The sequence below is a fragment of the Vulpes lagopus genome, chromosome 21, assembly GCF_018345385.1.
Source record: "Vulpes lagopus strain Blue_001 chromosome 21, ASM1834538v1, whole genome shotgun sequence".
Taxonomy (NCBI): domain Eukaryota; kingdom Metazoa; phylum Chordata; class Mammalia; order Carnivora; family Canidae; genus Vulpes; species Vulpes lagopus.
In genome coordinates, this window is record NC_054844.1 from 2,604,042 (window position 1) to 2,627,798 (window position 23,757).

Consider the following 23,757-nt stretch of genomic DNA (forward strand, 5'->3'; position numbering starts at 1 on the left):
AACTCATATTATCAGCTTTGATAAGCCAAATTTCAGTTTTGAACTACTGGACAGATGTCTTTAATATTAAGCACATTCTTCTTGTTTTACCTAACAGGTATCCAAATACTGGATGATCTCTTCTTATGACAAAATCTTTTAGAACACTGGAAAAGATTCTTCTGCTTATAAATGAGTAATGGGGTTGATCCCTCTATCCTGTAGAAAAGGGACATCTTTTGGTATTTTGGTATTTTGGTATTTTCCTTTTTTTATAGGTTGTTTATTCTTTAAGATTTTATTTATTTATTCATCAGAGACACACAGAGAGAGACAGAGACACAGGCAGAGGGAGAAGCAGGCTCCATGCAGGGAGCCCAACGTGGGACTCAATCCCGGGTCTCCAGGATCACACTCTAGACTGGTGGCGCTAAACCGCTGAGCCACCCGGGCTGCCCCTTTTGGTACTTTCTCAACAAAGTGGGCCACATAAATAGACATAAAAATCTATTTCTAAGCAGTTTTTTAAAAAGATTTTATTTATTTATTCATGAGACACAGAGAGAGAGAGGCAGAGATACAGGCAGAGGAAGAGGGAGAAGCAGGCTCCATGCTGGGAGCCTGATATGGGACTTGATCCTGGCACTCCAGGATCATGCCCTGGGCTGAAAGCAGATGCTCAACCACTGAGCCACCCAGGAGTCCCTCTAAGCAGTTTTAATGCTAGTCTACAAACAAATATATTTATTCTGTCAATATTGATTCTTGTTAATTTGAACATTAAATATTTTACCAAAAATGCCATCAATTGGGATGCCTGGGTGGCTCAGCAGTTGAGCATCTGACTTTAATCAGAGTATGATCCTGGAGACTTGGGATTGAGTCTCACATGGGGCTCCCTGCATGGAGCCTGTTTCTTTCTCTGCCTGTGTCTCTGCCTCTCTCTCTCTCTCTGTGTTTCTCATGAATAAATAAAATCTTAAAAAAAAAAATGCCATCAATTGATGACTGATCTGCCAGAATAGAAAAGAAGTTTCTTCACTTGAAAAACTCCCAATCTTATTACTTCAGGCAGAAGAGCAAACCTTGGCAAACATGATGCACAGAAAATGTGACTAAGAATGCAGGAGATGATATTAGAAAAGAAGATTTAAGGACACTGCAAATAGTACAGGAATGGCCAGTGAAGAGCACTGAAGATAAAGAAGCGGACTTAAAGGTTCAGGTTTCTCTTTATTTTATTTTATTTAAATTTTTTTATTTTTAATTTTTAAAGATTTTATTTATTTATTCATGAGACAGAGGGAGAGAGGCAGAGACACAGGCAGAGGGAGAAGCAGGCTCCTTACAGGGAGCCCTATGTGGGACTCGATCCCAGGCTTCCAGGATCAGGCCCTGGGCTGAAGGCGGCACTAAACCGCTGAGCCATTCAGGCTGCCCCTTCTCTTTATTTTAAAAGATTTCTTCCCTCAAGTTTTAAAATTTTAAGATATATATATATATAACAAAATTTATCATTTTAACTATTTTTAAGTGTATATTCTTTCCATTAAGCACATTTACATTGTTGTCCAACCATTATCAAAGGGAAAATGATTAGCTTTTATTTTCACAGGTCTTATATAAATATTAAACATTAAATTTGGGGGGATTAGGTTGGAAAAGAAAAGGGCAAAACTTTGCTCTTATCTTCAGAGCCTACTCATCTCTGAGTAGCTAGAAATTAAGTAAAGATATACTGAGTGCCTTCCATAGTAGGGCTTTGGTTAGATGTAAAAAATCAGGCTTTTTCATTTTAAGTGTGCAGAATTTTGCTAATTTCATCCAGCTAGCTTAAAAAGAAAAAAAAAAACTTTTCATAGAAGACTTATAAATAACATCTTCTAAACCAGTGCTCTTACCAAGAACACTCCAATTCCTAGATATAGTCAGAAACTTTGAAGAAGATTAAAGTCTCTGCTTATGAAAACTAGAGGGACTCTTGGGTGGCTCAGCTGGTTAAGCGACCAATTCTAGATTTGGGCTCAGATCACGATCTGGGGGCTGTGAGATGGAGCCATGCAGCGGCTTCTGCTGGGTGTGGAGCTTGCCTAGGATTCTCTCTCTCCCTCTCCCTCTGTTTTTTTCCCCCTCCTCCCTCTCCCTCTGGAGAAAAGAAAACAACAATCTAACTAGATACAAAGATCAGATGTCTAACATGAGACGCAAGACCTTAAAGTACAAACGGGCAAAGACAAGTAGGACTTTCACACCAAGTCCCACTGGTAGGGACTGGTGTGAAAGCTAGTCCTGTTGCCCCTCCACCATGGGCCCTCCCTAGCATTTTAGTATACCTGCTGCTTGAGTTGCTGCACCAGACGATCCTTCTCCCGCTTCAGGGCAGCCACTTCCTCTTGGGTCTTTTTCTTAGAGGATGAAAGCTCCAGAAGAGCTATGTTGGCATCTTTTTCACTAATGGCAGCCAGAAGAGCTTCTTGCCTACAAAATAAAGAAAATTCCAGGACTTTCATTTATCCTCAAAACAATCCTTTGAAGTTATTATTATCACCCCCATTTTATGGGTGATGAAACCGAGGCTGAGAGAGTTTATATACCTTGCTCAAATTCACACTTGAAGTAAATAGTGCAGCTAGGAATCCCACACAGGTTTCTCTGACTCTAAATGCTTTTAGCAAGTGTTATATGGACATCTTAATAAAGAGTTCCTATAGTTAAATGAAAAAGCAAACAAAATTAATGCCTTTTAAAAACCAAGAATAATACTAATGATGGGGGAACACAGGGCTAGCTGAGGACAAGGCACGAGCTTGGGGCAACACACTGACAAGTCCTTGAAACAGGCAGAGGGACATTCCTCTACGGACTCAACTGCCTCAATGTTAATACTTTGGTAAGGGCAAAAGACAATCTTAGCCCCACCCTCAGGAGCCTTTAAGTTTACTTTAAAATATAAAAATTCCTTAAAAATTTTCCTTTATGTCTAAACCCCCAAGATATGTGTTGGCAATCATTCCCCAAGCACATGGCCCACCAACATACATCTGAAGGGTCTTATGATTCAGGTTTTATTAGACGGTAATAAGTGACCTTTTCCCAAAGATAGCCAGCCCCCTCAAGGTCCTGGAAACCTTGCTTCCAAAATTCCTTAGAGAGTACGCTATCCTTAAACCCCTCCCAACTCCCAGGTATATCAGCCACCCCTCACAGGCCTAGGGGTGGGATGTGGGGGTGGGGGACAGATGGTCTTCCTGCCCACAGGTCCTGTCCCTCTGCTTTAACAAAACCATTTTGCACCAAAGATGTCTCAAGAATTCTTTCTTGGTCGTCGGCTCCAGACCTCACCTATGATCCCAAAACTTCATCACTTACACTTCTACATTCTACCCATTTAATTCATTCTTTTGATAAGCATTCTGTACCATCCAGGAAAATTGAAGCATTACTGAAACTGAAAACATTCTTATGAACAGAATGTACAACAAACTGTAAACATTAGGAAATAGGATTTAGAAAATCATTCATCTGTTCTTGGGGCATTCTAAACATCTACAGTTCTCTTTCTCTCATCGATGCAAGTAAGTTTCCAGTTGTGGCTTTATTTGGCAATGATCTGTACACTTAGAAACAATAACTTAAATCTTACAGATTCCTTGTAGTTTAGCTAACTACTTTTTGGTTCACATCCAGAAGGAAAAGAAGGTGGGATTTAGGAAAGAGGTGAACACAAGAAATTTACAAAATAATCTGAAGGAAGTTGGTGAACAATTAGTCTCCTCGGCAAAATGCTCCTCAATAGCTCATCTATTATTTAAGACATCTCTAAGAATGCAGGTTTGATTTATAGGAACTAACTATTCAAGTGGCCTGAGCTTTTGACCTGAGGAAATGCTGAATCTGAGAATGAACTGCCCAAGTTTAACCTTGCTTCTGTCTTTTGTTAAGATAATTATGCTTCAATAGCAGTCATCTGGAAGAGTTTTAGTTTAGCCACAAACTGGAAGACTATCTTTTGCATATCCTGACAAGGATTTTCTGTTTTCTGGATGGGCAGGTCTGGAGAACTCTGACCAAGCAGTACTAACAAATGGAGGAGACAGATCAGCTTACATCATAGAAATAAAGATTTGTTTAACCAGTCTTTGCTGCTGGAAGGGAAGAAGATTCTCATTGACCCCAGTGTAATTTTCCACTGTCCCCACACTCAATATAATTCTAAAAAATGGCAGATGGCTTATCCCATGATGCTTTAGTCAACAGCAAAGGGATAACAATAGTCTAAATATATCCACTGATCACTTGAAAGAAATATGTTAAGTGGAGAAATGAGCTTAAAGGTGAAGGAGTTCAAGTTGGTCTCACTATGCACAATTTCCTGCTGATTGCTGTCATCTGTTCCCTTTGGGGAAGCTCAAAGACTTGACAACGCTGGAATGAGAAATGTGTTTTCTCAATAAGGGTGCTGAAGCATTTCTGTGCACCAACAGAATTACATGTTTAGCAGCAGGCAAATAACAGAATATGAATGAAACATAAACCACTCTAATTAGATCAAATAAATGAACACCTTTGCAAAATGCAAGATACAAAGGTGATGGGATCGGAGCTCCATTGTGTGCTTAAGGAAATCATCATAATGTGAAAAAGTAAAAAGTATTCTATGTTGGTGAAGCATCTTGACTGAATTCCAAATTCTTTTATAAATGATATGCTTGGCCAGCTAGTGTGGTACAGTTAATCTCTGGGGTAAAATATCACATTCCTAAACTGCAATATAACAGGTGACAATTCAGATTCTAAATTTTAAAATAAAGGAGGTAGTATTAGACTCTGAGCCACTGGAATAATGATGCCTTTTTACCAAAATGTATCATTTTAAGTCTTTTGTTCTTTTTATATAAAATTCAAATAGATATTTTATTATGTTGGTTATGTTATTTTTTATTGAGCATTGATAATATACTACAAACTGCACAGAATCAAACTTTTTCTCCCATACCCATCGTTCCAAACTTCTAAAAATTCCCTAACTTAACATACCACTGTCTTTTCCATTTTAAAAGCATACTCTTGATACTGATTTCTACAGGTGTATGTGGCTAAAAAGGGCAATTGATAGTCAAGAGAATAAAATGTTATGATCACATATTGTGTGGAGGCCGAGAAAAATCAAGGCCATCCCACCTAAAGTTTAGCATTAGCACAAGTACAGCCATCTTAGGCCCCTGTGAATAAGAGGTGAACTTAAGGGAAAAACTGCAGAATGTCCTCAATGTCCTAGGCAGGTAATCCCATATCAGAAACACAACAGAGCCCACACCCGCGGTAGAAAGTCCCATATTAGACTGAGAACAGAGTTCAAGCCCTTGAAAGCCCCACATCAAAATGTAAACAGAACTTGAGAAATTCCTCCACCCCTTCTGAAAATCCCCTAGACCAGCCTATAAAAAAACCAGCTGTAACCCACTTCGGGGTCCAAGTCCCTGCTCTGCTGTGTCCGGTATACTTGGACCCAAGCTCGAGCTTGTAAATAAACCCTCGTGTGTTTGCATCGGTGTCGGCTCCTTGGTGGTTTCTCGGATTCTCAATCTTGGGCACAACACTGCACATATAAACATATAAACTTTGGGCAATGTCAGTATCTTTTATTGGGTATATTAGCGTTTATGTTTTCCTTTTGTTTTGGAAAGAAAGAGAGATGGTATTGTTCTCTTATCTGCAATTTTGTTAAATCTGAAATGGACAACCATAGGAGAGAGCAACCTCTTAAAAATTTTGGAAGATAGGCAAGAAGATTAAAGCTAATAAACAGGGCAGCCTGGGTGGGTCGGGGGTCCCAGGGTGTGATCCTGAAGACCCAGATTTGAGTCCCACGTCGGGCTCCCTGCATGGGGCCTGCTTCTCCCTCTGCCCGTGTCTCTGCCTCTCTGTGTCTCTCATGAATTAAAAAAAAAAAAAAAAAAAAAAAAAAAAAAAAAAAAAAAAAAAAGCTAAGGTTGTTTAGCCCTCTACCAAAGAATTAAAATTAAAAAAAATAATAAAGCTAATAAACAGTCACAGTCATCTAATTTTTGAGAATAAGAAAAATTGTTGTTCCCTCAATACAACTTGGAAAAGACTGTATGGAGGATGCCTGAGTGGCTCAGCAGTTGGCGGCTATCTTCGGCTCAGGGCATAGTCCAGAAGTTCTGGGATGAGCCCCATATCAGGCTTCCTGCATGGAGCCTGCTTCTTCCTCTGCCTTTGTCTCTGTCTCTCTCTCTCATGAATAAATAAATAAAATCTTAAAAAAAAAAGAAAAAAGAAAAAAGAAAAGACTGTATGGTATAGTTGAACTTGGGCAGTTAAGTTTTATAGAGAGCACTCAAAAGTGTCAAAACTAAAAAATTTTAAAGAGCACTCTGCTTTTCAGAGGGAATGGAATTCAGGGTGAAATTTAAAAAAAGCAAATTACAAAAAGAATCTTATTTTAGTAGCCCTTTAACACTTAATAAAATTGGTTCTTTGAAAAAAGAAAGGTGTTTTCTGATAAAAGTAATATCCATTTATGGAAGAAAAACTGGAGATCCAGAAAAGTAAACAGAAGAAAACAGAAGTATCAAAAATGGTTCCTTTTCAGTGAGTCTTGAGATGTGGAAGTCACCTATTCTAAGTCTAATATGGCTATTTTAAAGAAAGTGAACCTTGATGGGGATTAGTAATTGACTTTAAGAGCTTTACTAACTAAAGTCTATTTGCAGAAGAGGAAGACTTCTAGTGAGGCACATTCTGATTTCATTTCCCATGAGCCCCAAGGGAGCAATACAAGCCCGTATAATATGAAAGGTAACGTATGTATGCCACAAGCACAGAGCAAAATAAGAACTGCAATGCTCTTCCTGCTAAATTACTCTCCTAGTTCTGTTAATGTCTTTCCTCAGTTGAAAAAAAAAAAAGAGAAAGAGAAAGAAAATGTATACACAGACATTTCAAAGTGATTGGTGACCCCCTACCGCTTGACTAAGATGCCAAATTACTGCATAATGAGTAGGTAGTAGCAGAAATCCAACTTTTAAGTCATTAAAGAGGTCTTTTCACTCTATCCCTGGTGCTTTAAACTACATACAGTTGAACCTGCCCTTTGACCTGAAAATTTTAATAGCATCAAGATGTCACTAAAAGTACTCTACGGTGTCATTTGAGCTTTAAGAAATAGTAAGACCACCTCTCCCTTCTGAGAACATTTGGAAACAGGAGGCAAATATCCAAGGCAAATGGAGTTCAAAATCTTTCTGATAAGGCTTGAATTTTTGAGAACACTACCACATTAGCCTGCAATTGCTAGTAAATAAGAAATACAATCATTGTTGGAATGATGGTGGTTAACAATTTAAGAGTGAGTCCTAAATATGTGAGTGTTTTTAATGGAAATGTCACACAGAAAAGGGGTATGCATGAAGGGATGCCACCAAGGTTTACTTTTCCCCCTCCTCCTCCAACTGGGTATTTCAAATTCAATGATTACACAGTCATGTAGTGCTCACTTCGGCAGCACATATACGCAATCATGTTTCATAAATATCGTAATACTGAAAACATCAGGAGATAGATCAATCAGATAGATCAGATGAAAGTAAAAATAAGGTCAGTTGCTTTAGATGTATTATTGTCATGGACATGCAAGCACAGTTTAATTTTAAGATAAATTTGGAATCTAGATTCTCTTATTGATGCTTCCTTGATTCTGATGCCTCCTTTACTTATTTAACCATTTGACTATCCACAGTGAGCAGTAAATTACTAGGATATCTCTTCCACTCTTTTATCTCATTTCCTGAAGAAATCCTTCTGATTATTATTTTCTCTAACTTCACTTACAGAGGTCTCAGAGTATGGCAGACTTACTACCTTAATTAAGCTTAGTGAAAACCAGTCTGTGGGCGAGCCTACTTGGGCATGTCTGACCTTGCAAGTTTCCGTCACCTATTGTCTTATTATCTGTTTTAGGTACTCCAAAATATCTTCTTCGATGTAGAATGTCAACACTAAATAAAACTTTTCACCTATCATAATAAATTTCTTTTTCAATATCAATTAAATCACCACATTCCTAGATCCACAGGCTGACAACATCTAAATAATTTGACTTCTTTGCACCCCATAACCAATATTCACATTTTGTCGGTTTTTCCTTTCTAATGGTTTTTAATGAACCTGTGGCTTTGTATCTGCATGTTCACTATCATAGTCACTACCATCCTTTGATCATGGGTCTATATTATTCTTAAACCCATTCTGATTTGCCCATCCTTCTACAATGTCCTCTCCTAATTCACTTTCATCTGGTTTCTTACCACTCTACCTGAAATGCCTGTAGCTTTCTCTTTAAACTTGGCTGCTAATTTTTCTCTGTTCAGCATTTCTGTTCAGTATGTTCACAGTTTAAGTGATATTAATAAGCATGTGCCCTGTAAATGTCCTTCAACTGTTCTACACCTTCAGGGTCTGCTTCCTCAACTGTGTTATGTTTACGGCTTATGTCTTTAAATTTTTCTTTTAATGTTTCTATGTATTTATTGGTCGGTCTTCCAATTTATTAGCTCACTAATTTAAAAATATTTTTGAACTTTTTATTTTTAATTGTGGTAAAATACATATAACAACATTTACCATTTTAACCATTTTTAACTGTACATTCAGTAGTGTTAAGTTCATTCATACTGCTGTGCAACCAAACTCTAGAACTCTTTATATTGCAAAACTCAAACTGTAACTATTAATAACTCCCTATTCTCCCTTTCTGCCTCCAACCTTTGGCAACCATCATTTACTTTCTGTCTCTATGATTTTGATTACTCTAGGAATCTTATATAAAGGGAATCACACAGTATTTGTCTTACTGTATCTGGTTTATTCACTTAACATAATGTCTTCAAGGTTCATCTGTGTGGTAGCATGTGTGTCAGAATTTCCTTCTTTTTCAAGGCTGAATAACATTCCACTGTATATATACACCACACTGTTTATCCATTCATCAATTTGAGTTGCTTCTGCCTCTGCCTATTGTAAATAATATCCCATTTTTAATTTTAAAATATATTGTTTTTGGGATCCCTGGGTGGCTCAGCGGTTTAGTGCCTGCCTTCGGCCCAGGGCGTGATCCTGGAGACCTGGGATAGAGTCCCACATCGGGCTCCCTGCATGGAGCCTACTTCTTCCTCTGCCTATGTCTCTGCCTCTCTCTCTCCTCTGTGTCTTTCATGAATAAATAAATAAAATATTAAAAAAATAAATAAAATATATTGTTTTCTTTCTAGAGTCTTATTCATGGCTTTCCACACCAGAAGCTTATAAATATTATTAATTCTATGCATTGCATATGCCTAAACTATTTTCTTTTATTTGTTATGAATTACTCTCAGTACTCTATATATTCTGGTATTATTTGCCAGTCTTCCTTTTCTGTCAAAAGCCTTTGCTTCGAAAAATAGCTGGAATATAAGCTCCACAAAAGAAGGATCTTCATCTGTTCTGTTCACTAAGGTATTCCAAATTCCAAGAATAGTTCCTGGCATGGAGTAGGCACTTCACAAATGTATCTTCAACTAATAACTCCTCCAATTATGACTCCATTTCTATCCAATGTGGTGGTGGTTTGGTTTCCCAACTATTCCAACATATTCCCTTATTGAAGCTTTTCCCTTATTTCACTTTATTTATTTTTTTTATTTATTTATTTATTTTTTTTTTCACTTTATTTTTTTTAAAGATTTTATTTATTTATTCATGAGATACACACAGAGAGAGATAGAGAGAGGCAGAGACACAGGCAGAGGGAGAAGCAGGCTCCATGCAGGGAACCTGATGCAGGACTTGATCCTGGGTCTCCAGGATCATGCCCTGGGCTGAAGGCGGTGCTAAACCGCTGAGACACCCAGGCTGCCCTCACTTTATTTTTAAAGGTCCTCCTCACCCCCCCCCCCCCCCAGTAGCATGCTGGAAGGCAAGTGTATAGAGGGAATGGAAAAAATTTGAAAACATGAAGAAAATCAAGACTGCAAAAGAGACCACTAACTTTGGCTAATTTATATTTCATTTAAAGAGTTCTGATTTTCTCTAAGTAGAGAGATGACAACTGGAATCATAGGTTCAATTCTAGATGTCATAATTTAAGAGACAAAGTAAAGGGTATACAAGGGAAGGTGACATGATGGGGTTATAAAAGGGCATGTTAACCCAAAAAGATTTATCCATATAACATGGTAATTGCTCTCAGAATAGCAGGAACAGGAAGAGCAGAAATAAGTAAGACATTTAATCTATGTTCCTCTAGAGGGCACAAATGGCATTAAAAGGAAGAAAGTCACAAAGATTTCAGTTTAAATGATGAACATCTAGTGTATTAACTCTTGTTAACAAGAAGAATTGAGGGCAGCCCCAGTGGCCCAGTGGTTTAGCGCCGCCTGCAGCCCGGGGCATGATCCTGGAGACCCAGAATCGAGTCCCACATCAGGCTCCGCGCATGGAGCCTGCTTCTCCCTCTGCCTGTGTCTCTGCCTCTGTCTCTCTCTCTGTGTCTCTCTGTGTGTCTCTATGAATAAATAAAAAAAACAAAACAAAAACCAAACAAGTAGAATTGGGAAGTCCAAAAACTGGTAGAGCTTTCCACGAGTGGGTATTTAAAGAGATTATTAAAGAAACTATATAAATTGTTTTGTTTTTGAGTAGTATGTCTATCCTTTTTAACTGTAATATTTCAATAAAAACTAATGAGATGAGACAATTAAGTGATAAGTGCCAATAAATCTTATGGATAATAAATGCTCAAGTAATACAGTAGACAAATCACCTTAGGCTGAGGACATAGGAACTGAGAGACCTTATTTTGACAGAGATAATAAGACAGAGAAAGTGACAAGTGTAAAATCATAGGCATATGTGAGGACACAATACATAAGTGGATTCAAGGGTTTCTATAGGGAAAGAGAAACTGAAAAGATGGCTTTGAATCAGAGTAGAGATGGTCTGGAATATCAGTAAGGAATACAGAGATTAGGAAATCCTTGAGGGTTCTGACCCAAACTTGACAGAGGTTAATCAAAATACGGAATGATTTGATTTTGATAATACAGTAGCATTAGAAGTTCCAGAAAAGTAAAGCAAGGGTTTAGAAAGACTGATTTAAAGGCAACGAGGGGAGATTGAATGATTCTTAAAACAGGAAGGTCAGGATGCTACCTCTGGAAATGTATTATGAATAGAATTCTCATATTATAAAAATTATTTTTAAGGAATGAAGGATAAAATGATGCTGTCTGAATTTTGGATTTAAGAGTCAGAGGTGGGGGCACCTGGGTGGCTCAGTGGTTGAGCATCTGCCTTTGGCTTGGGTCATGATCCTGAAGTCCCAGGATTGAGTCCCACATCAGGCTGCCTGTGAGGAGCCTCCTTCTCCCTCGGCCTATGTCCCTGCCTCTTTCTCTGTATCTCTCATAAATAAACAAATAAAATCTTAAAAAAAAAAAAAGAGTCACAGGTGGACTATAATAAACTGATATATAATTCAATGAATATTAAATTATAAAATATATCACATTTCTGTTTTGATGCTGGAAAGTAACTTCATTTTTAAAAATTTATTTATTTATTTATGACAGAGAAAGCACATGTGTGTGCAAGGGGTGGGGGGGAGCAGAGGCCTGACATGGTGGCCAATCTTAGGACCCTAAGGTCATGACCTGAGCAGAAACCAAGAGTCAGACACTTAATCCACTGAGCCACCCAGGAGCCCATGTAAAGTAACTTCCAAATGTCATCAAATACAGATTATCGTAAGGCCTTTGATCCAATAATAAATTGCATGCTGGGGCCCTGCCTCATAGAACCTTCTTGCAGCACAGTAGCAAGGCAAACTTTGCCCAGAATAATCTGGAATCTTCTCGACCTTCTCTTGCTTTATGTCTGTCTCCTGAAATAAGGGAAGAAAATTGATTTATATTAAGATATACACTGACATAAGTATGGGTAGAGAAGTTTATCCCAACTTGGACTGGTTTATTTTTCAGAAGTCCTTGAAAAGAATCAAAGTTAACACAATAAAAACAGATACTGCTGGTAGTTACAGCTCAGTAAGTGAGGTTGATTAAACAAAATTTAGCATGGAAAACCTGTATTCATTCTTCTCTTCACTTTTTATGAAATATGAGCATTTTGGTATTCCCAAACAGTAGAGGTTATGACACATTTGGAAAACAGTTCTACTGTGATATTGACACCTCTGTTATGAAGCTTCTGCCTGCTTCTCAGACTGGCAAAAACTTGATGTTTGTATCTACATTTGTAAGAAAAAACAAAAGTTTGTATCTTTTCCATTTGTTTTAAAAAATAAAAATTAATTGAAATCTAATCCACAAAGAGACATAAAGCAAATCAGTGGTTGCCAGAAAATTAGACCTGGGGTTGAAGAAAGACAGGACAGGGAAGCAACAGAGCTTTCTGGAAATGTACTATAGCTTGACTATGGTGGCTGTAACACAGTGTATATGTTTGTCAAAACTCACCATACTGTACCCTTAACATGTATACATTTTATTGTATTGATAAAAGTCAATAATTTTTAAAATCATAAGAATTTTCTGAATGAGGAATGTTACATAGCAAACATGACAACAATAAGGACAATGCATTTTTAAATTATGGTAAAATATACATAACACTAAATTTATTATTTTAATCATTTTTTAGTATATGGTTCTGTGGCACCATATACTGACAATGTCATGCAACCATCAAAATCACGATCTTTCTCCAGAACTTGTTTTCTCCAACTAAAACTCTATACCCATAAAATACTAACTCCTCATTCTCTCCTCCCCCAACCCAGGGCAACCACCATTCTAATTTCCCTCTTCTTCTTTTTTTTTTTTTAAGATTTTATTTATTTATTCATGAGAGACACAGAGAGAGAGAGAGAGAGAGAGAGAGAGAGAGAGAGAGGCAGAGACACAGGCAGAGAGAGAAGCAGGCTCCATGCAGGTAGCCTGATGTGGGACTTGATCCTGGTCTCCAGGATCACGCCCTGGGCTGAAGGCAGCGCTAAACCACTGAGCCACCTGGGCTGCCCAACTTCTGACATCTTTCACTTGTCTAATCACATTGAACATTACCACCTATACTATATATAATGTTTTGAAGAAGCATTGCTTGAGAGAGAGAGAGAAGAGAGAGAGAGAGAGAGAGAGAGCAGAGCACAGCAGAGGAGAAGCAGGCTCCATGCAGGTAGCCTGATGTGGGACTTGATCCTGGTCTCCAGGATCACGCCCTGGGCTGAAGGCAGCGCTAAAACCACTGAGCCACGGGCTGCCAACTTCTGACATCTTTCACTTGTCTATCACATTGAACATTACCACCTATACTATATATAATGTTTTGAAGAAGCATTGCTGGTAAGCTGGAGGAGGGTCTTTAATTTTTTAATGTATTTATTATTTAATTTAAGATTTTTTTAAAAATTTCTTTTGCCCCCCCCCCTACCCCCCCCCCCTAAGATTTTATTTATTTGAGAGAGGAGCATGCACATATGAGAGACTGACGAGGATGGGGGGGGGGGAGGGGGAGGAGGTATTTAAGTAGGATGTAAGTTTCTTGAGTATAGGGATTATGTCTTTTTTTTAAGAGTTTTTTTTTTTTTTAATTTTACTTATTTATGATAGTCACACAGAGAGAGAGAGAGAGGCAGAGACATAGGCAGAGGGAGAAGCATGCTCCATGCACCGGGAGCCCGATGTGGGATTCGATCCCGGGTCTCCAGGATTGCGCCCTGGGCCAAAGGCAGGCGCCAAACCGCTGCACCACCCAGGGATCCTGGGATTATGTTTTAATTTCACTATATCTTCCACATAAAAGCTCTTCATATAGTAAGCACTCAATAAATTAGAGCCAATTAAAACTAAACTAGTTCAGAACTAAAAATAATTTTTGGTCAATTATCACTGAACCAAGGGCAGGAAAGCCCATTTACCCAAACATAAGAGAAAAGAAAATGATAAATGATTTAATAATAGCGTTATCTATTCTATATGCAACAAGGCAGACCTTCTAAGAATCAAATAAATTTTCCTCAATAATACATAATTATGTATTACAGAAATCAAATAATTCTTTGCGTAAGAGCTCATCTAGAATCATTGCTATGCTCACTCTTTATGTTGATCTTTTAAAAGTAAAACTTTCTTGAAGAAGCCCCAGTACATTAAATGTGGGTAGAGCCCTACAGAAAACAGCATCCCTTTCTGACTCTAGTTAAGAAACATCTACCATAAAAACTGAATAGGATTGTAGAGGGAAAGCATGGTATGATTTTTAAGGAAGAAACACTTTGGCATTATGCCAGATCCTTTAAGATTTCTGAATGTGACGCTTTTGACTCAAGCTATTCTGCAAAATTGAATGACTTCAAGGGTTCTTCAGAGGAAAAAATATAATTCCAGTTTGTCAAAAAACACATAAGAAACTTATACCATTCTTATTCTATTGAATAAGAATTATTATTCTTATTTCAATTGTTAATGGTTGAACAAACAGCAAAGACATCTTTAAGAAAATGCAGGCTCCCCTCTTGCCCCCCCCCCGCCCCCCCCCCCCCCCCCCCCCCCCGGAAGGGAGCCCAGGACCGGGATCAGGAAGCTCAACCGCTGAGCCACCCAGGCATCCCGCCAAGACTGAGTTTTTATTTGGGATTTGCATTTACTGTTCCGAATTCAATAAGTACATAGAAAATCTTCCAATTCTATAGTGAAAATGACCGTTTTTTTAACTCTTAAATTCTGATGATACTGCAGACACTTAATAATATTGACCATTACTGGATTTAGAAATATCATGCAGAGAGGACTTCTATAGTGTAACTCTACCAGCAGATTGTTTGAAAAAAAGTTTACGGAACATCTCCTAATGCATTCATACGTAAATTTCCTCCTTTATGGCGAGGGCCATCACAAGACAGGTGAATTTAGGATCTTCTGCTTTCTTTTTTTTTTTTTTTTTTTTTTAATTTATTTATGATACTCACAGAGAGAGAGAGAGAGAGGCAGAGACACAGGCGGAGGGAGAAGCAGGCTCCATGCACCGGGAGCCTGATGTGGGATTCGATCCCGGGTCTCCAGGATCGCGCCCTGGGCCAAAGGCAGGCGCCAAACCGCTGCGCCACCCAGGGATCCCGGATCTTCTGCTTTCTAAATCTCTGCCTTTAACAATAGCTGGCAGCCACAGGAGTTTTTGTTGGGGATTATTCAAATCCTATCAAAATCCCTAGTGAATTATGTTCTTAAACCCACTGATTTCTGTTGGAGATGGTGGGGGGTGGATAGAGGGATAGCTTAGCATGAGCCTCAAGAGATGAAGCTAAGTGGTGGGTTCACAGTAACATCTGGGGATGATGTATACAAAAAGATTTATACTGGTCTTTCTTTCATTTTGTCTTTACTATTTCATAATAGTATGTCTGTTCTGCCTCAAGTTTAATGGTATAATATGAACAGAAAATAGAATACAAACCTCCCTTATAAAGATATAGTCCCTTCAAAATAAGGCACACCTGTTATTGTTTTACTCACACTTTCGGGTTATACCACTTGTTATGTCTTTTAAGGAAGTCTCTGTTTCCAAAGGAAAATAAAGTCTTACATTGTTTCTCAGAATTCAAACTCCAGAAACCTCCATTTATTTAGTTGTCTGTTTTAAGAATTATTGAACGCTTTAAGCAATTAATCCCTGCACTTTGTCACTGTCCCACTGTTTAGTTAACCTTTCCCAGTCATAGATGGATAACATGTCCATACCAGCTGTCCACACTGTGCTACCATAGAGGCTTGCTTGCCTCTGTTTTTAAATCTCCTATTGCATTCCAAGCCTGTTTGCTATGACATTTGTTAGAAGAATGCCAGTGGTATCATGGTACTCATTTCTCCATCCTGCAGTATAATCAAGAGCTAAGTGTGCCTTGATTTAAAAAATTATCCAACATTACACAGAACATGTAATGTTTGAATTGGTTGGTACACTGCCTGAAAAAAAGTGGGTAATGTTCCAATAACTAAATATCCATAATATTCTTCAGGCTATATATGAAACATATAAAATCTATAGGGATATATGTAACTGTGGATGGTGCTGAGAGGGGACTAGAGATACTAGGGTTCCTCAGATCTTAAAGGTCACCAAAAGCACTTGGTGGCCAAAATAGATGAAAACAAATTCAGTAGTTTATTACCTTCCTCTACTAATGATTCAACAATTCTATCCATCTGCTATCAATTTGTTGGCAAAAATGATAACAACTCCTCTCCTACACAGCTTTGGAATGAAACATCTGGTGGGGAAATTCTATAGGAATGGGCAAGGGGCTGTGCTTGCATTTGGCAGATGAATCATTATTGTTGTCAGCTTGGATGATCCTACCTTCTCTGCATCTTTTCTTAGGTTCTAGCTACTTGTAAAATGCCAAACATAATTTGGAAAGCATGGTTATCACACCTATTCTTCCTTTGTATGTATATAAGGAGCACATGGTTACAGCAGGCATAAAACAACGAGAAATGCAAAACCTTCTGGTAAGTTTGTGGTTTTTAAAAAAAATTTAAGTTTCCCTGCATAGCAATGGTATTATTTTTATTAGAGAAAATATGCTCAAAAGTAGTAAAGCAATAACCATCACTCCCTACTATGTCACACATTTACTTCTCGAAGACACAGGAAAATGACAGGTAAAATATTATTTCAGGGGCAGCCCGGGTGGCTCAGATGTTTAGCGCCGCCTTCAGCCCATGGCCTAATCCTGGAAACCTGGGATCGAGTCCCATGTTGGGCTCCCTGCATAGAGCCTGCTTCTTCCTCTGCCTGTGTCTCTGCCTCTCTCTCTCTCTCTCTCTCTCTCATGAATAAAATCTTTTAAAAATATATTATTTCAGAACAAGTTTTAGAATTTTACTATATGTATAATTTTTAAAAAATACTTTATTTATTTATTTATTTATTTATTTATTTGTTTGTTTGTTTATTTATTTATTTGATATATATAGACAGAGCACAAGCAGGAGTGGCAAAGGGAGAGGGAGAAGCAGGACCCTTGCTGAGCAGGGAGCCCAACTGGGGGTGGGGTGGTCGGCTGGATCCCAGGACCTTGAGATTATGACCTGAGCTGAAGGCAGACACTTAATTGACTGAGCTACCCAAGGGCCGCTGTAAACTAAAAGTTTTTAAAATCTTTTAGAGGTGTTGGGCTATCTCAGTCAGTGGAATGTGCAACTTTTGATCTCGGGGTTCTAAGTTTGTGCCCCATATTGGTAAAGAGATTACTTAAAAATATAATAAACTTTTAAACTTTATTACTCTAAAAAGAATAGTAAAGTTTTTAAAGCTAGAGAAAATGATAACTATTATTGATTACATTTTGTTTGTGGCCTCTGGTTATCTTTGTCCTCAACTATTTTATCTTAGAGTACCTCTATTTTGTCATACACCATAGCAATGTACACATTTTCCCTATTTCTGAAAGCTGATTGACGGCAGTAATGTTATCAAGTCTACTTTTGACTCAGGCAATCTGCTCAGCTGTAGTGTCTAACTGGTGCCTTCCCTGCAGGGGTAAATTCCATTTTCCAAAGTATATTCTCTCTATGTCTAGTTACCTCACCTGGTCAGAGGAGTAATAAAGACAAGATAGTTTTCTGTTATTTCTAGTCTGTTCCACAGCCCAAAATTTCACTGCTAGCACACACAGTTATTCTCTAGGTTGGCATTTCTCAAAAGTATGTTCCACAGAAGTATGGAAAGAGATATCAACAAATGTCCCATGAAAAAAAGATTTGCATGGTCAAATATATGGTATAGGTTACATATTTTTAAAAAGATGCTATATTTTAAAGCAGGGGTAGCCAAACTACTGCCCACAGGCCAACCCTGACAAACCACCTGTTGATGTAGAGCCTGTGTGCAAAAAATGGCTTTTACATTTTTAAGCGGTGGAAAAATCAAAAAGAAAAATATTTTTGTGACATATCATGTATGAAATATATGACTTATAATATATGAGAATATATAAAATACAACATTTTATAAAGATTTGAAATGCAAAATTTCAATGTCTATAAACAAAATATGAATGGGGCAAAACATACACATTTATGTATTTTCTTTTCTTTTCTTTTTTTGAATTGTTTATGTATTTTCTATGGCAACTTTACTATGGCAATAGAAAATCTGGGTGGGGGCAGCCCCGGTGGCGCAGCGGTTTAGCGCCGCCTGCAGCCCGGGGTGTGATCCTGGAGACCCGGGATCGAGTCCCATGTCGGGCTCCCTGCATGGAGCCTGCCTCTCTCTCTCTGTGTCTCTCATGAATAAATAAAATCTTTTAAAAAAAAAAGAAAAAGAAAAAGAAAATCTGGGTGGTTGTGGCAGACATCAAATTGTCCCCAAAGCTCAACATACTTACTATTTGGCTCTTCACAGAAAAAGTTTGCCAACCCTCTTGTAAACTATTTTCCTTTTTTTTTTTTTCTCTAAAGATTTATTTATTTATTCAGAGAGAGCGAAAGAGAGGCAGAAACACAGGCAGAGAGAGACGCAGGCTCCATGCAGGGAGCCCGACGTGGGACTCGATCCCCCGTCTCCAGGATCACACCCCGGGCTGCAGGCGGCGCGAAACCACTGCGCCACCAGGGCTGCCCCTGTAAACTATTTTCCAAACTTAATGACCATGGAACCCTACCTTCCTCAGTTTTCTGGGGAACACCAATTAACACCTGGAAACATACTAATATTCTAAAAAAACAGTTTGGAAAGTGATGACTTAACAATAAGTCAGTGGATCTCAAAAGAATGAATAAAAGAGCATGAACATCTGGGAAAAAATTGACTGTAATCTACTACAGAGTCGGCTACTCCGCTAAACATTTTACATGGATTAAGTAATTTAATCCTTATTATAAAAACCCTATGAATTTGTGAAAGGAGGTATCTAATAGGCAGTTGTATTGATGGGCATGGAGCCAGGCCCTGAATTATAAATAGATGTGGAAATGATGAGCATAGAAGGTAGGTGAAACAAAAGGAGTGCATGAAACCACCACGATTAGAAGAGAGGCACATAGCACTGTTGTAATAAAAGTCTGTAAAGAACGGAGGAGAGAATAGTCTTAGGAGTAGAAGAAAACAAGGAGACAATGTATCTTGAAAGCTAAAGAAAGTGAATTTCAAGAAATAAGTGATCAAATACTTTGAAGGGTTTATAGACAAAGTCAAAACAAAGAATACAAAATTTCCATTTGGTTTAGCTTTTAGAAGGTTTCCAGTTATGATGGAAAAGTAGTTTCAGGGCCGGTAGCACAAGCCATATTGGAAAAGGTTGAGGAAACACACGCAGTGATATACTATTCAGCCATGAAAAAGGAATGAAACCTTGCCATTTGCAACAATATGAATGTACTTTGAAGATACTATGCTAAGTGAAAGAAGTCAGAGAAAGACAAATATTGTATGATTTTCACCTGTATGTATAATCTAAAATATCAAAACAAATGAACAAACAAAACAAAATATATAGAGATAACAGATTGGTAGTAATCAGAGAGGAAGGGGGGGTGAAAGGTGGGCAAATGAGTGAAGGGATTATATGTGTGTTTGTATGTCTCTCTGCATGTGTTTATATAGATACACACATACACAATATTTTCTTTATCCATTAACCCATTAAGGAACATTTAGGTTGTTACCATTCCTTGGTTATTGTAAATAATGCTACAATAAACATATCTCTTTTTAATATATCTTTTCCAATCAGCATTTTTTTTGAATTCTTTGAATAAATACCCACAGGAGGAAGGGCTGGTTCATATGGTAGTTCTATTCTTAATTTTTTCATTAATCTCTATACTGCTTTCTCTAGTGGCTGTACCCATTCTACATTCCCACCAAGAGTACATGAGATCCTTTTTCTCCACATCCTCGTCAATGCTTGTTATTTCTAGTCTTTTTGATATCAGTGATAATAGCCATTCTAACTGGTATGAGGCAATACTGCATTACAGATTTAATTTGCAATTCCCTAATTATTAGTGATGCTGAACAACTTTTCCTGTCCCTGTTGGCCATCTGTGTCTTCTTTGGAGAAATACCTTTTTAGGGGGGAGGGACAAGATGGCGGAAGAGCAGGGTCTCCAAGTCACCTGTCCTCAACAAATTACCTAGAAAACCATCCAATCATCCTGAAAATCTACGAATTCGGCCTGAGATTTAAAGAGAGACCAGCTGGAACGCTACAGTGAGAGGAGTTCGCGCTTCTATCAAGGTAGGAAGACGGGGAAAAAGAAATAAAGGAACAAAAGGCCTCCGAGGGGGAGGGGCCCGCGAGGAGCCGGGCTGAGGCCGGGGCGAGTGTCCCCAGGACCGGAGAGCCCCGTCCCGTCCCGGAGGAGCAGGAGCTGCACCGACCTTCCCGCGGAAAGGCCTCCCGGGGAATTGGAGCAGGATCCCCAGAAAGGCGGGGATGCCCTCGGGCTCCCTGGGACAGTAACACAGGAACTGCGCCCCGGGAGAGTGCGCCGAGCTCCCTAAGGGCTGCAGCGCTCGGCGGGACCCGGAGCAGCTCGGAGGGGCTCGGGCGGCGGCTCCGCGGAGGGGGCTGCGCGGCTCCCGGAACAGCTCGGAGGGGCTCGGGCGGCGGCTCCGCGGAGGGGCTGCAGGGCGGGAGCGCGAATCCAACAGCGCAGGCCCTGGAGCACAGGGCGCTGGGACACAGCCCAGGATCCGGCCTCCCCCGGGACAGGCAGAGGCCGGGAGGGCCCAGGACAGCGAGGACGCACCTGCCTGGAGCTGAGCAGATCAGCGGCCCCGCCCAGGAGCCCCCAGGCCCTGCAGACGGAGAGCCCCGGAGCTACTGCGGGAGCTGACTCCGGGGTCCCAGAGCTGCCCCCGCCACTGTGGCTTCCTCCCGGGGCCTCACGGGGTGAACAACCCCCACTGAGCCCTGCACCAGGCAGGGGCAGAGCAGCTCCCCCAAGTGCTAACACCTGAGAATCAGCACAGCAGGCCCCTCCCCCAGAAGACCAGCGAGACGGACCAGTTCCAAGGGAAGTCAAGGGACTTAAAGTACACAGAATCAGAAGATACTCCCCGTGGTTTTTGTTTTTGGTATTTTTTGTTTTTGGTTTTTTTTTTTTTGTTTGTTTTGTTTTGTGCTTTTTTTTTTCTTTCTCTTGATTTCTGATTGCTTACCCCGCCCCACCCCCCTTTTTTTTCTTTCTTTTTCTTCTCTTTTCCCCCTTTTTTTCTTCTTTCTCTTTTTTCTTTTTCTCTTTTCTTTCCTTCTCTCTCTTTTTCTCCTTTTCCCAATACAACTTGTTTTTGGCCACTCTGCACTGAGCAAAATGACTAGAAGGAAAACCTCACCTCAAAAAAAAGAATCAGAAACAGCCCTCTCTCCCACAGAGTTGCAAAATATGGATTACAATTCAATGTCAGAAAGCCAATTCAGAAGCACTATTTTACAACTACTGGTGGCTCTAGAAAAAACCATAAAGGACTCAAGAGACTTCATGACTGCAGAATTTAGATCCAATCAGACAGAAATTAAAAATCAATTAAATGAGATGCAATCCAAGCTAGAAGTCCTAACGACGAGGGTTAACGAGGTGGAAGAACGAGTGAGTGACATAGAAGACAAGTAGATGGCAAAGAGGGAAACTGAGGAAAAAGAGACAAGCAATTAAAAGACCATGAGGATAGATTAAGGGAAATAAATAACAGCCTGAGGAAGAAAAACCTACGTTTAATTGGGGTTCCTGAGGGCGCCGAAAGGGCCAGAGGGCCAGAATATGTATTTGAACAAATCCTAGCTGAAAACTTTCCGAATCTGGGAAGGGAAACAGGCATTCAGATCCAGGAAATAGAGAGATCCCCCCCTAAAATCAACAAAAACCGTTCAACACCTCGACATTTAATAGTGAAGCTTGCAAATTCCAAAGATAAGGAGAAGATCCTTAAAGCAGCAAGAGAAAAAAAGTCCCTGACTTTTATGGGGAGGAATATTAGGGTAACAGCAGACCTCTCCACAGAGACCTGGCAGGCCAGAAAGGGCTGGCAGGATATATTCAGGGTCCTAAATGAGAAGAACATGCAACCAAGAATACTTTATCCAGCAAGGCTTTCATTCAAAATGGAAGGAGAGATAAAGAGCTTCCAAGACAGGCAGCAACTGAAAGAATATGTAACCTCCAAACCAGCTCTGCAAGAAATTTTAAGGGGGACTCTTAAAATTCCCCTTTAAGAAGAAGTTCGGTGGAACAATCCACAAAAACAAGGACTGAATAGATATGATGACACTAAACTCATATCTATCAATAGTAACTCTGAACGTGAACGGGCTTAATGACCCCATCAAAAGGCGCAGGGTTTCAGACTGGATAAAAAAGCAGGACCCATCTATTTGCTGTCTACAAGAGACTCATTTTAGACAGAAGGACACCTACAACCTGAAAATAAGAGGTTGGAGAACCATTTACCATTCAAATGGTCCTCAAAAGAAAGCAGGGGTTGCCATCCTTATATCAGATAAATTAAAATTTACCCCAAAGACTATAGTGAGAGATGAAGAGGGACACTATCTCATACTCAAAGGATCTATCCAACAAGAGGACTTAACAATCCTCAATATATATGCCCCGAATGTGGGAGCTGCCAAATATTTAAACCAATTAATAACCAAACTGAAGAAATACCTTGATAATAATACACTTCTACTTGGTGACTTCAATCTAGCTCTTTCTACCCTGGATAGGTCTTCTAAGCACAACATATCCAAAGAAACGAGAGCTTTAAATGATACACTGGACCAGATGGATTTCACAGATATCTACAGAACTTTACATCCAAACTCAACTGAATACACATTCTTCTCAAGTGCACATGGAACTTTCTCCAGAATAGACCACATACTGGGTCACAAATCGGGTCTGAACCGATACCAAAAGATCGGGATAGTCCCCTGTATATTCTCAGACCATAATGCCTTGAAATTAGAACTTAATCACAACAAGAAGTTTGGAAGGACCACAAACACGTGGAGGTTAAGGACCATCCTGCTAAAAGATGAAAAGGTCAACCAGGAAATTAAGGAAGAATTAAAAAGATTCATGGAAACTAATGAGAATGAAGATACAACCGTTCAAAATCTTTGGGATGCAGCAAAAGCAGTCCTGAGGGGGAAATACATCGCAATACAAGCATCCATTCAAAAACTGGAAAGATCTCAAATTCAAAAGCTCACCTTACACATAAAGGAACTAGAGAAAAAGCAACAAATAGACCCCACCCCCAGCAGAAGAAGACAGTTAATTAAAATTCGAGCAGAACTCAATGATATCGAGACCAAAAGAACTGTGGAACAGATCAAGAGAACCAGGAGTTGGTTCTTTGAAAGAATTAATAAGATAGATAAACCATTAGCCAACCTTATTAAAAAGAAGAGAGAGAAGACTCAAATTAATAAAATCATGAATGAGAAAGGAGAGATCACTACCAACACCAAGGAAATACAAACGATTTTAAAAACATATTATGAACAGCTGTACGCCAATAAATTAGGAAATCTAGAAGAAATGGACGCATTCCTGGAAAGCCACAAACTACCAAAACTGGAGCAGGAAGAAATAGAAAACCTGAACAGGCCAATAACCAGGGAGGAAATTGAAGCAGTCATCAAAAACCTCCCAAGCCACAAGAGTCCAGGGCCAGATGGCTTCCCAGGGG

At 39.3% G+C, this 23,757-nt stretch overlaps 1 protein-coding gene across 11 annotated transcripts in view; it reads right to left on the reverse strand.

Annotated features, from left to right (window-relative positions):
* ERC1 (ELKS/RAB6-interacting/CAST family member 1) overlaps window positions 1–23,757 on the reverse strand; it is a 549,485-nt gene that overhangs the window by 142,920 nt on the left and 382,808 nt on the right. For all 11 annotated transcript variants that reach the window (XM_041736575.1, XM_041736573.1, XM_041736571.1 and 8 more), the window contains one exon: window positions 2,313–2,457. In XM_041736575.1, coding sequence (XP_041592509.1) covers window positions 2,313–2,457 — 145 coding nt within the window. The remainder of the gene's footprint in view (window positions 1–2,312; window positions 2,458–23,757) is intronic.